This window comes from Arachis duranensis, chromosome 3 (assembly GCF_000817695.3).
Source record: "Arachis duranensis cultivar V14167 chromosome 3, aradu.V14167.gnm2.J7QH, whole genome shotgun sequence".
NCBI lineage: Eukaryota > Viridiplantae > Streptophyta > Magnoliopsida > Fabales > Fabaceae > Arachis > Arachis duranensis.
The window spans coordinates 126,114,438-126,128,105 of NC_029774.3; the positions used below are offsets into that span (position 1 = coordinate 126,114,438).

Here is a 13,668-nt window from a genome sequence, read left to right on the forward strand (position 1 = left end):
AAACAACACTGTATGTACATTTCTGCTTTATGTTCATGGTATCATATCTTTTGTAGGATCCCTGCCTCTTCCATGGTCCATTAGGATGAAAATTGCACTGGGAGCTGCAAAAGGTCTTGCTTTTCTTCATGAGGAAGCAGAACGACCAGTAATATATCGGGATTTCAAGACTTCCAATATACTATTGGATTCGGTAAGTTCCAACAGCTACAGTAGGATTACATTATTATTTCTCCCCTTTATATCAATCATTTTAATATCGCAATGATTCAGGACTACAATGCCAAGCTCTCTGACTTTGGACTCGCAAAAGATGGTCCTGAGGGTGATAAAACCCATGTCTCCACTCGAGTGATGGGAACCTATGGTTATGCAGCACCAGAGTATGTCATGACAGGTAAGTTCAGCTTGCACTTGAAATTTCTGAATCAAAATTTTTGGAATGTAATTCCTTTGTGAAACTGTTTCTGCTCTTGGTACATTTGTGTGATACTTATCATTTTCGTTTTTTCATCTTGTGGCTGATTTAGGATTAAGGATCCTACATTATATTCCATAGTTTCAAGCACACTTGTGTTTTTTCATACCTTACATAGTATCATTTTCATTTCCAACTTTTTTATTAACCAATTCCGTAAATGATAAGATTTATGTTGTCGTTGGCAGGACATCTTACGTCAAGAAGTGATGTGTATAGTTTCGGAGTAGTACTACTTGAGATGTTGACTGGCAGAAGATCTATGGACAAAAACCGACCCAATGGCGAACATAACCTCGTGGAATGGGCTAGACCGCATCTAGGAGAGAAAAGAAGGTTCTACCGGTTAATAGACCCTCGCTTGGAGGGTCACTTCTCCATAAAAGGAGCTCAGAAAGCAGCTAGTTTGGCTGCACATTGCCTTAGTAGAGATCCAAAGGCAAGGCCTCTCATGAGTGAAGTCGTAGAAGCTTTAAAGCCTCTGCCAAACCTCAAGGACATGGCTAGTTCATCATATTATTTCCAGACAATTCAAGCCGACCGGTTCAGTGCAAGCCCGAATACTAGAAACGGACGAACACAAGGCGCATTACTGACGCGGAACGGGCAGCATCCGAGGAGCCTTTCGATACCACATGGTACACATGCATCTCCATATCACCATCAGTTTCCCCAACAATCACCAAAACCAAATGGAAAGGCACAGAGTTGATGAAATTTTCCATTTTCTTTGCTACCCTTCTTCGTTTCATTATTTCTAAGTATAGATGTCAGTTCAGTCAATCAAGCCATTTGTTCATGGAAAACTTGAGAGCAAAAGAAGCATCTTTTGTTTTATAATGTGTTATGAAGAAGAATGTAAGGGAAGGTGAATCTTATTGAGCAACTTTGTCCTGTCAAAATTGTCAACCTATGTGTTTCTTCAGGTTGTTTGGAAAATATTCAAGATTATTATTAGCACCTCAAATTTATATTCTTTTGCTTAAACAATTTCTTTTCCCCATTTGCCACCATAATCCCTTAATCTTTTCTCTTTTGTGCCATCAAACTCTGCGGCTCTCCTTAAATTATTCAGGCGCTTTTTGTTCATGGAAAGATGAGAAAGTAGATTTATTGAATTAATTATGTCCTGTTGTTTGTTCCTACATGATCCTGAAAGCTTATATCCTAGTTGTGGTTAAAAAACCTAAGGCTGTGTTTGAAAACACGAATTAAATTTGATTTGAAACATAAAAAATTGTCTCATTAAAGCCATCTGATGAAATAAAATTTTGACTAGTACATAAAATAATAATAAACAATACTTGGCATTGTAAGTCATTTTCATCATGCAGATCAATGAGAATACAAGCTCTCAACTGAATAAAATTGTAATTAAGAGAGTCAAGTTTATCATTAATTTTTCAGTTATTATATGAATAAAATTGTTTGATTCAATTATTTATTACCTTAAAAATTTAATCAATGCTATTTCCTAAAAAATATAATAAAACTTATTTTACAATACTTTTGTTTAACTTATTTAATTTTGATGTATTTTTAATGTAAAAAAATTTAAATGTATCGAATTATATAATGTTATACCAATAAAAATAAATATCTTTTATATTCATGACAGAAATTGGTTATTAAAAAAATATTAATACATCAACATTAGGCTCATTTTTTTAGATATGGCAGGAGTGTGCGTTGTGCGTGGATGTGGAGAGCATACTGAAACAGCGGGAAAGAAATCGGACTATCCAAATCGGACTATCCAATTTCTTTGTTAAAAGAAATTTGTCCTTTAATCGGACAGTCCAAGTTGTGTGAGAGGGAGAATTTGAATTTTAGCTAAACTAATCGGATCATCTGATTTGTGTATTCTAAATTTTTTTAATTATTTAAACACAAATTGAAGGGTCCGAGTACAAAAATCGAACGGTCCAATTTTTACTCTTAACATCAAATATCCATACACTCCATAACCGGGTCCTACATCATTCTTCTCTCCATATCTAGATTAAAAATTGTCACATTAAACTAACTTGGGAATATTAATAACTGAAAAAAAAAAAAAAGAAAAAGAGTGCGACAAGATTGATAAAGAACAATTAAGAATCTGGCATGCGAATTAGGGAAAAGGTAACTCCTTTAGAACGAATCTGTTGTGTTGTGCTGCTGTCAGGATTCAATTCCCGCTGACGAAAAATTCACCGTCTTGTGTTGTGGTGAGACAAAAATCACTTTTTTCCTTTCTTCATTTCACAATTTCGTTGTCTTTAACAGTTACAGAACTCTCCAATTTCACTCTATTTCCCACTTGCAATTCACAATTCATTACGTTTCGCATTTGATCCACTTGCAGTCCTTTTTCTGTGTTCGTTTCTTTCAGCTTATTCTCGATAATCGTTTATCTCTCTGCTGACGTGGCTTTGTTTGTTATTAGCTTCTGTGTACTTGATTCTGTTTAATAGAATTTGTTAATCCTATTTTTTAATGTGCTCACTTTTCCCTTTGAATTCAAACGCATAAAGTGGGGAGATTTTCCAAATGTCTCACAAAAGGTGATAAAATCATTAGGTCTTGGTGAATGGTGATAGTAGACAATCTATTACCTATCACATGATGAAAATTTAATTTTGTCTGTCTTTGTTTTGTTCAATTATGATTAAGATTTGTGTTACATTTGAATGGGGTGTGAGACCTAGTAGCCTGGAGTATATAAGAAACATTTCTCTTCAGTTATTGTTTGTAGATTCCAATTATTTTGACCAGAATTCAATCATTCTGTTCTTTAATATGCTTTAATAGTTATCCTTTCCCCTTTTTATTTTTGGAATTTAAGTTGTTACATATTTCATGCATTACTTATGGAGCTTATTGAATATAATCCCAAGTTCTGCATCTGTGATGTATAAAAATATTTGAGGCATAACTGTTGGATTGGCGTCTTATTTTTGGTGCAGGGTTCCTAAAAGATGGGGCTAGCTCTTGGTTGTCTTCAAGTGGACCAGTCAACGGTAGCTATCAAGGAAGTTTTTGGGAAGTTCGATGATGTGCTTGAACCCGGTTGCCACTTTGTGCCTTGGTGTCTTGGCAATCAAGTAGCTGGTTACCTTTCTTTGCGTGTGCAGCAGCTTGATGTTTGTTGCGAAACCAAGACGAAGGTTTGTTCTTATTTCTATGCAAGACAAAGGATTTGTCTAACTATATGATTGTGTTGAGCAACTGTCTTATGACATAAAATGATAAAATACATAGACACAAGATAGAGACAAGTTAAACAAAAAATGTGTTAGGAGTTTTGTCCTAGACAAAGACATTTAATTTGTTTCTGTATTTATCCATTTTCGCAAACAAATTTGTATATCCCAATGTCTTTTTGTCTTTCTCTTGAGACACCTACCAAACAAGGCCTATCATTATAAGTACTTCAGTTCAATGTTATCTTTTAGTGTCTGTTCATTACCTATGCATGTTCATCTTTTACTACTATAGATATTGCAATTGTTTTTCTTCTCTCTTGATTTTATTTGCTTACCTGATCTTGATATATCCAATACCATTAGGACAACGTCTTTGTCACCGTTGTTGCTTCTATCCAATATCGAGCACTTGCAGAAGGTGCCGTAGATGCATTTTACAAGCTTAGCAATACCAGAGCACAGATTCAAGCCTATGTCTTTGATGGTGTGGATTCGTGACGTATACTCCTCCAAGAAATTGGTTTCTTTGGATGTATCTGTATGTTCAGGATGAGATTGACAAGCTTATGTTGTTATTGCAGTTATTAGGGCAAGTGTTCCAAAGATGGAACTAGACGCCTCTTTTGAACAGAAGAATGAAATTGCGAAAGCTGTAGAGGAAGAACTTGAAAAGGTAACTCATTTTTATGTACCTATTTTTTTACTTCTCCCTATTTCTCTATGCTGAGAACCAACGGTTTAGTTACTCATAATATTGATTTTTTTGCTTTCAAATAGGCAATGTGTGCTTATGGCTATGAGATAGTTCAGACTCTTATTGTGGATATCGAACCAGATGAGCATGTCAAGAGAGCCATGAACGAGATAAATGCTGGTATTCTTTCTGGATCTGCATCATCATACATTTTTATTAGATCAGAGTTGTATTTTTTGTTTCTCAGAGACATGCAAATAGAAGAAATAGAAAATTTCCTGTCGAGAAGGAAATTCTATTAGTATCGATGTAATTCAGTGTCTAGTCTTCCTTTCAGCAAAAACGTTTCATTTCTAAATCTACACTATACTTTATTCGTTGAAAATAGCTGCGAGATTGAGGGTGGCTGCAAATGAGAAGGCCGAGGCGGAGAAGATTCTGCAGATTAAGAGAGCAGAAGGAGAAGCGGAGTCGAAGTATCTAGCAGGGCTTGGAATAGCCCGTCAACGCCAAGCCATAGTTGATGGCCTGAGGGACAGCGTGCTAGCCTTCTCAGAGAATGTCCCTGGGACAACATCAAAGGATGTCATGGACATGGTTCTGGTCACCCAATATTTTGATACATTGAAGGAAATCGGTGCATCCTCAAAATCCAATTCTGTTTTCGTTCCACATGGACCGGGAGCTGTTAAAGATATTTCTTCACAAATTAGAGAAGGTCTTCTTCAAGGAAATGTGGCTTAATCTTGAAATTTAGCATTCACATCAGTGGACAGTTGAGTTTAGCCTCTCAACTTTAGCTGCATATTTTCTTGTTTTTGCCATGACTTCTAAGCTGTTTGGTATGTCTTCAATATTTTTCCTTTTTCTCTTTCCATTTGGTTCCATTGGAAAACATGTCCCCATATTTTGAATGTTTGTTATATTACAACAGACTCATCCGTTAGAAATATAAATAATCGTTAATATGGGAAGAAAAGAAAATGTGGTGTAAGAAGGGTCAACTCTATGTGGGAAAAGGAGTTTCCCTTTTAAAATGCAGATTATTATGGGCAAGATCTTGCATTGTTAATTCAATTAATTGGATTATGTATCAAGATAATCTAATGGTTTAGATTCTATTATGGTTTTAGACCATCGTTGTTACTAAATCTACAATATTAGATATCCACTTAGCCAGCAAATACAGATTCCAACAAAACTGGGGTGTTACAAGCTTTTGTCACGAGTATTATGATTGTCAATATAACCAAAAACTAGATGCATTTACTACTGTCCTCTGCGTTAAATTTTCGATATACACTGAACAAGAATCTGATTTACAGAAACTATCACCTTTCAAGTTCAAAAACAACTCAAAGGTGAATCAATCAATGCCTTCCGTGTTGATTCGTTGAATAAAATACAGGCAAATTTAAAATTTGTTTATAATTATTTTTACATCCCAAGCCCACCAAGATATGTAACGATAATCAAGAACTCCAAAATGAAGGACTAAATGTTCATTGGGAAAGTGAATCCCCACCACTAAACTTATTGCCTCCACAATGAGAGACACGATCGATGAAATCGCAGAACCAAACTAAGCTCTAAGGCTTCAAGGCCACGGCAAGACCAACCTTTGCACTCTTCTCAATTGCCCCGGTATCCACTTCACCTGAGAGAGAGACCCGGGTTCTTGGATTCCAATCATGCTGGATCACAGCATTGGCCCTGCCATAGTTGTTCACCCGAGCTTTCACCAATGTTAGGGGGTCAAGTGCATGCTGTGTGCCAATAGTCAGCATGTTTTCATTGCTAGAAAAGCTGTGAGAAAGCTCGGCACCAACAGCAGTGTTTGTCAACGGGCTTACAACATGATAGTATGATGCATTGACGGTGTCACCCTTATCATTTCTACATTCATTAACAAAGTTATAACATAAAAATTATAAATAATAATAATAACAACAAAAGGGGGGCAAAAAGGTAACAATTTAGGTTGCATAAGAAAACAGATAAGCCTATCTATAAAATTGGAGGCCATAGTTACTAACTAAAAAGTGTTCGGTGTTTGGCCTACTTACACGGTTAGGGACGCAATAAGGTCAGCATGAGTGAAGTTTAGCCCTGCATTATATTTGATAAAGTTTCCAGAGGCAGTATCGAATGAAAGATCAGTCCCAACAGCAACCAAATCATTTCCGACCACACCAGAAAAGTTAACAATGGGAGTTGCTGTCAATCCAAGGCTGGTGCTTATTCCAGCATACTCGTGCCGGTACTGGAGTTCAACCTATTAAACACCAATAGAGAGGAAATAAACTTATTGAGAATAACTTTATATGCCAGAATAGGTTAGCCACAAGTTAATACAAGAAAATCTATATTGACTTTCTATGCCATCGATCATCGATCGATACTAACTATTTTGAGATATATCAAAGAAAAATTACTATTCTCTTTACCTTGCCAGATTTCTGATCTGGGAAAATGAAGCTAAAAATGGATTTGAGTCCAGGTGCAGGTTCATCCACGGTAACAGTAGTAAGCAGCTGAAAAGTATCCAAGTCAATATAAAAGCTTGTAAAATATACATTGCAAAAGCTCTAACTAATCACTAAATTTTTGTCATATTGAGACTTGTGTATTCATTAGGCAACTTAAATATAAAAGCATACGTTAACTTCTTATCACATTACAAAAATGATTAAAGGTATAGCAAATGTTTGCTTTTGTTATGGTCACACAAAAGTAACTAGACACGAAACTTCTACAAATAGACAAAATGGGAGTGAACTAGTTATATACTCCCTGGATTCCATATTGATAATATGTAAGCCTATATGAATATACCTTAATATACGAATCGTTGTACCAGAAACATTCAAAACAACTACCAAAAATGGAATGGAGGGAGTATCACTAATGAGACATCCCATGCAAAAACGGCAGCTACAATTAAAAAGTAATCGTTACAATTGTAAAATCAACTAGTATCAAGGGCAAAATCATGCCAGCAATAAAGTTCAACTCACATTTGAATTCGAGTCAACTTTAATATCGGTTGTGATGTTCTTGTTCTTCAGCTTAGTGTTGACATCTGCCAAATATATCTCACCCTTCCTGATTCCAGTTGAAGTGATTTCCTGAGTATAGAAACACCAATTGGAACTATAAAATCAGCAGAATCGATCACAAAAATTAAAAGAATAATTATAATAATAACCCAAATAGTAGAAAAATATAATGAAATTTAGAAAATGATTAAAAAATACATAAAAAGCTCCAATCAATAAAACAATACTTCCATGATTAAACTGCACCAGAAAATTCTACTTCCAACATAAAATTTATTGTAAAATTTACCCCCAAAATATGAGCTTACCACTCCAGTGGAAGTGTAAGTGGTGATAGTGAACTTGTGGTCGTTCTGATAATCCTTGAACAGAAGCTCTGCAATTCAATTTTTTGGTACAAATTAAACGAAAACAAATCCATCAACAGACAGGGAAAAAACTGAATGATTAAGAAAAGTGAAAAAGAAAAAAAAATCAGATACCTCGAGCTTTCTTTCCGATATCGGAGTAGAGACCTGGACCATTCACCATGTTTTTCCCCGGAAAATAGAAACTAGGATTTATGAGAAAAGAAAAAAACGAGGGAAAATCTGTGTAGCGTGTAACGTGTTCGAGGGTTTGAGCAATGCGAAGAACAAACCCTAATATTTGGGGAAGTGTTCGCCGAAACACAGAGGATGATCTACAGCCGTCGGATGTAATGTTAGATGAGGAGATGAATCTGTGGCCGTTGATTCGTAACACGAGGAAGTGGTGGCTCGAGAATCGGAACAAGGTGTTAAGTACTGGCGGCATATTCCGCCTCCATTTTGGATTCTTTCATTTTATTTTCTTTTTCAATTTATTTATTTTGTTTATAAAAAATTGGAATGTGTGACTGTTAGTATTTGATAATGCACGTGTCCAATACAATGGCACGTGTATTTTTCCTTTTATCTTAAAGAAAAACAAATTGGGAGCATAAGGAAAATTTGTTGTTAAAGGGACTTGTGTTTGTGCTAAAACTATAGTGAATGATGATCAACAAAAAGAAAAACAATACAATAGTGAATAATAGCGAGAGGGAGCTATATAAAAAATATATCACTTATAGTGTGTTATATTGAATTGAATTCTTTTTATAGTTAATTGCGAGGGCAAAATACATAGACCACCCAATTGAAGTTCAATATTACTAATATCATCCAAAGTAAGAAAAGGTTGATGGAGTATCTAAAGCTTCTTTTTATGTAAATCGAACTAGGATATTTTGATTTATAAATGTACTAAATTGAATTAGGTAAAATATATTTATTAGGACAGTTTAAACTACGCATAATTTAAATTAGACCAAGTAGATTTAGCACATAATTTTTAAATCTATGGTAATTTGAATTAAGCTGTTTCGAATTAATCCATAGTCTAGTATCTATAATAAATTGAAATAGGTAATTACGATTTAGTCAATAGTAAATCTAACCTACTTAATTCGATTTACATAAGACCCTCTACCCACATTAAATCTAATTCACCTATTTCAATTTAAATGCAGCTTCACTCTATATAATTCGAATCCACTTTATTCGAATTACATGTTACCATTTCAAGTTCCCATCAAATCCAGAGAAAACGACGCTGCCTAACATAATGAAAGACGACTCGAATCGGATCTACTGCTTATATGGAGTCGCACATATCGCTGGTAGCGTGTACGCTGAGGTTAGTACAACAAAACTTAAAATTTCGTTTTAGGGGCTCCACCCTGGTGGGGATCTGGGACCACATCATCAATGCCGGCCACTTCAAACGCAGCATCAACTACCGGCACAGTATCAACTCATTTTTGTGTCACGAGTGCGGTCTAGATCAGCAGCAAAGGGCGGGGAAGCCACCAAACATGCATTAGGCTCAATCACAGGCAGAGATGAAGAGACATCACCAGGCCTCGAACTCGACTCGGCGGCCGTGGCTGAATGTAGAGGAATCCGGTTAGAACCTTCCGAGCTAAAGACCACATCCACAAGTTTGGCCAATAGCTCAGGGGTCCTCACGTCCGAGAATTGTCGACGACAGTGAAACAGCACTTCCAAGTCTTCATCACTGGTTATGACGAACAAATCATACTTCACATCATTCCGCAAAATCGAAATCGGAATTCTGTAGAATAACTTCTCCATCTGTTTCATGCCTTGCAAACCCAGTTTTCGGATTATATTATCCTTAAACTCTAATGAAAACACTAAGCGGATCCTTATCTGTATACTTAATTCGAAACACATTTTTTCTTAATCGACCCTCTATAGTGTACGAAAACCAAAAAGCTCTCATCACTAACTATTGTGAGGCTCACTACTATGATAGAGAATTCACATTTCACAATATTTATACACATTGGCTCCCTTCTAAATCGAATTACCTTGCTTCTATTTAAATATGTTGTTGAAACAATAGTAAATCTGCTTAACCTAATTTGAATAATGTGTTTTGGTCTCCAATAAGGTAAATTGAAATAGCCTAATTCGATTTACTTTGAACGAAACCATCCATTCATAGATCTGACTAGCCTGTTTTGATTTACTCGATTCAAATATAAATTAAAATTGTCTAATTTAATTTATATATGGCCTAATAATTCTACCTAACCTAATTCAATTTACTAATATAAATTGCAACTCAAATTACTCTAATTCAATTTATACAAAGATCACTCTAATTCAATTTATATAAAGAAGACCTTTGGATGATCCACTTACCATTTTGCTGCTTTGAGTGATATTGATAATATTTACCTCCCTTTAATTTATTCAAGTATTTTGCCCTAATTGCGATGTATTGTTAACAGTACATATTATTTTCCTATATTCTAATTAGATATATGAATTTCATATAATTATATAGATGGTTTATTATCAATTAAATATTTTTATTAATGTGTTGATGCATATTTAAGTATTTTTGTAAAAAATTTGTAATTTTTGTATATTATAAATGTAAAAAAAATACAAACAATTATAAATTATATGCTTGTTTGAATGTTATTAAATCGATAAAAAAATATTTTTTATTTTTTATTGTGTTTGGCAAATTTTTAATAGTAAAAGTAAAAGAACTAGAAAAATAAAAAATATTTTTTTTGAGAAGCTACAATTTATATCTTTTTTTAAAAGATATTTTTTATATAATAAATGAACAAAAAAGTACTTTTATCTTATTTTACCCAAACATAATTGATAGATAAAAAGATCTTTTTATATGAGATATCCAAACATAAAATCATTTTTACTTTTGTAAAAAGATATTTTAAAAAAATATTATTTTAAAAAAAGGAGGCATGCTACACATACAAGCCTTTTTGGCTTACAAGCTATACAAGTTGGCCAAAGTCCAAGAAAAAAACATGCGCACCACTCCGTTAGAATTGAGCGTCCAACGCACGCACACTTGTAATCGTTTTTCCACAACACGTTCATTATACCGCACTCTTCCTCTTTTTCCCTCTTCTGAAGAAACGTTCCAACTCCTCGCGAATAGTAGAAGAAATCAAGAAGAAAAGATATAAATTTCCATCAAAAATCACCAGAAAAAACGAAGAAACATTATTTAAAGTACTGTTTTACTGTTCTTCTAGGTTTTTTTCTCTAAATTGTCTCTGTCATGTGCATTATCTTTAACCAGCAAAATATTAAAAGATTTCAAAAAGAAATATACTATCTTCCTCTTGATATTGGGTGTATTTCTTAAATTCTTTGGGTGTATTTCTTAAATTCGTTTGGTGTATTTCTGTAATCCTTTGGGTGTATTTCTGTAATTGTTTGGTTTATTTCTGTAACCGTTTGGGTGTATTTCTGTAATCGTTTGGGTGTATTTCTGAAGTTCCATTGTCTTCAAAATAATTTCAAAACTTGATTTCAAAAACCATAAAAATCGAAAAAAACAGAAGGAAATCGAAGGCAACGAGAAAACGCACGAAGAAGACCGAACAAATTTGACAAGAAACTCGAAAAATGAAACGAAATCGTTTGAAACATGGAAGTTATATATTCACGTGTTAATTGATTTGGATTGATTTAAAAGTCTGTTAAAGAGGCACGTAACATAAATAGCGCGTTTAGGAGGTTTCGTTCTCTTCAGACTTGTAAAGCTTGTAAGCGCAAAACACTTGTATGTAGATATTAATCCTTAAAGAAAATCTTTTTTGAGAATGACGCCCAAATAAGTTCATAACTTTAACAAAAATATCTGATTTTTAAATTTATTTTTCTTTTAGAGAAAATTCGATTTAAGAATTTAATTATAATAAAAAAAATATTTACTCAAATTGGTCTCAAAAAACTTTTAAACCAATATTAATTCTCATCAAATTTTAATAATTTTGTGAATCTCCAACCACCATTAATGTCTGTTAAATTGGTCCTTTCTTAAGTTGGACTCGTCAAATCCTAACAACGATAAATTAAGTGGTACATAAACCAATTGAGCTAAACGTTAATTGACATATGGAATTGATCGAAAATAAATTAATTTCTGTATTACAAAACATAAAAATATAATTTTTTTTTTGGAATTAATTTGACTGATAATATAATTTATTAAAAACCAATATGTCTGACTATGTTTATTTTCTATTATATTTTGTCTTATTCTATGTAATTGGTGAGTATAATTGTGTCTTATTCTTAGATATATTGTGGACTGTTCTCTACACTCCAGAAGTTTGCTATTACTTTTTTTTTAAGTTTTTAAAATTCATGTTATGTATAATCATTGTCTATGATGTGATACTAAATATTTATTTTGATTGCCTATTGATGACATATATATATCTACTATGGTGTGTTTATATATCAATTTTAATATGGAAGCTAAGTTGTGATTTATTCTTAGTTTATTTTAATGTTGTCGTACTTTATTTGATATTGTTCTTAATTTTTTTTCATATGTTGAACACTCATAGTGACATTTAAGAAGTTCAATATTTTGCATATTAATATTAATATTTACAACATTCATTCTTATAACATCATATCAATGCACCATTTAATTACTCAAAAATCACATAAATCTCTTGTTAAGCAACCTATATCTTAGAGACAGCAACACAAATCACAAATCCTACAAAAAAAAGGTCTACATTTATACAAATTTTTTTTTTCTTACGATATCCCCCAATCCGACAGGTTAATGACTAATCTATCGCGGATTTGAGCTCCATTTAAGAGTCTGCCGCTAGCCAATAAATTACTGCATGCACAAGACGGAATTCGAAGCCTCGAGACTTGCTAATTTTTTGATTGTCTCTTTAATTGCAGCATTGTACTCACTAGTAGTAACTTGATAATAAAACATCCTATCAAATTATACAAAATAATTGCAGCGTGAGAGCTTTTTTCACAAAGACGAAACTATTATTAGAGTAATATTACTTAGAGATCCACGTTATAATAAAATCCTAAATTTATTCATTTTAAAATTAGAATAAACAAATAAAAATATGATGATAATATTGAGAAAGAGAAAAAGAAAAAAATAATTAAAAAATCAAACTAAAAAATTAAAAAAGATAGTAAAAAAAAGAAGAAGAAAAATGGTGGAAGGAGAAAAGACGATAATAATAAAAAAGTTTTAGGATTAGTATTTTTATTAAAATTTAGTTAGCATTTTAACCATCAAGAAAAGAGTATGTAATTTTATACCATTAAATATAATTTTACGTCATTAAAAATATTAATGATGACTAATTAATAGTTACAAATTATAAAATATGCTAATTTTCTAGCATTACTGTAATAATAATAATAACGACGACGATTGTGATGACGATAATGAAGGTAGTAAAGGAAAAAATAAAGAATGTAAATGAAAATGTAAATATGTGTATATCAATTTGATTTTGTTAAATTTGATTGGAAAAACTCCGCTTATGTTATACTTGCGGTACATAGCCGGTCCTAAGTCCGGATAAAGGAGGAGGGTTGTGTTAGGTCTTCGGCAACCAACATAAAAATATAGCCGAACCCCATGACATGAATCAAAGACATTATTGCGCTAAAGCTAGGTCGTTGCCCGGAAGCAACGCGTCGTATGGCTCGAGTACGGTGTCAAAGCAAGAGCCGCTGCATCGTGCCCGGATGTAGTGTTAAATGAGCAAGGGTTCTCGCGTTTTCGTGAACAGACAGGGGTAAATAAGCTAGTTCACAAAGTAAAAGGTAAAGGTCAAAGCGACAGAATGTTGAGATTTGGGACATGGAACATAGGCACTCTAACAGAAAA

The 13,668-nt window shown here is 33.4% G+C and overlaps 3 protein-coding genes across 6 annotated transcripts; 2 read left to right on the forward strand and 1 right to left on the reverse strand.

The window, feature by feature from the left end:
* Window positions 1-56: 56 nt before the first annotated feature.
* Window positions 57-1,449, forward strand: LOC107481251 (serine/threonine-protein kinase PBL34; the record flags this gene model as incomplete). The annotated part of the gene is given in 3 exon segments (XM_016101492.3): window positions 57-193; window positions 274-397; window positions 667-1,449. Coding segments are annotated over 3 exon segments (785 nt in total), but the record flags the coding sequence as incomplete, so codon positions are not given.
* Window positions 1,450-2,515: 1,066 nt separating this feature from the next.
* Window positions 2,516-5,293, forward strand: LOC107481250 (hypersensitive-induced response protein 1). 4 transcript variants are annotated; one of them, XM_016101489.3, is made up of 6 exons: window positions 2,516-2,602; window positions 3,427-3,627; window positions 4,030-4,150; window positions 4,248-4,339; window positions 4,444-4,540; window positions 4,749-5,293. In XM_016101489.3, exons 2-6 carry the CDS (start codon window positions 3,439-3,441, stop codon window positions 5,102-5,104), a joined length of 855 nt encoding a protein of 284 aa, XP_015956975.1. In that variant the 5' UTR covers window positions 2,516-2,602; window positions 3,427-3,438; the 3' UTR covers window positions 5,105-5,293. The 4 variants fall into 4 exon arrangements, with proteins under 4 accessions (XP_015956975.1, XP_015956974.1, XP_015956976.1 ...); XM_016101488.3 differs by having other exon boundaries at window positions 2,522-2,688; XM_016101490.3 differs by lacking the exon at window positions 2,516-2,602 and adding an exon at window positions 2,742-2,837.
* Window positions 5,294-5,722: 429 nt separating this feature from the next.
* Window positions 5,723-8,053, reverse strand: LOC107481249 (mitochondrial outer membrane protein porin of 36 kDa). The gene is made up of 6 exons (XM_016101487.3): window positions 7,902-8,053; window positions 7,728-7,795; window positions 7,378-7,488; window positions 6,808-6,894; window positions 6,427-6,635; window positions 5,723-6,256 (listed from the first exon to the last, which is right to left on the reverse strand). Exons 1-6 carry the CDS (start codon window positions 7,948-7,950, stop codon window positions 5,950-5,952), a joined length of 831 nt encoding a protein of 276 aa, XP_015956973.2. The 5' UTR covers window positions 7,951-8,053; the 3' UTR covers window positions 5,723-5,949.
* Window positions 8,054-13,668: the final 5,615 nt, after the last annotated feature.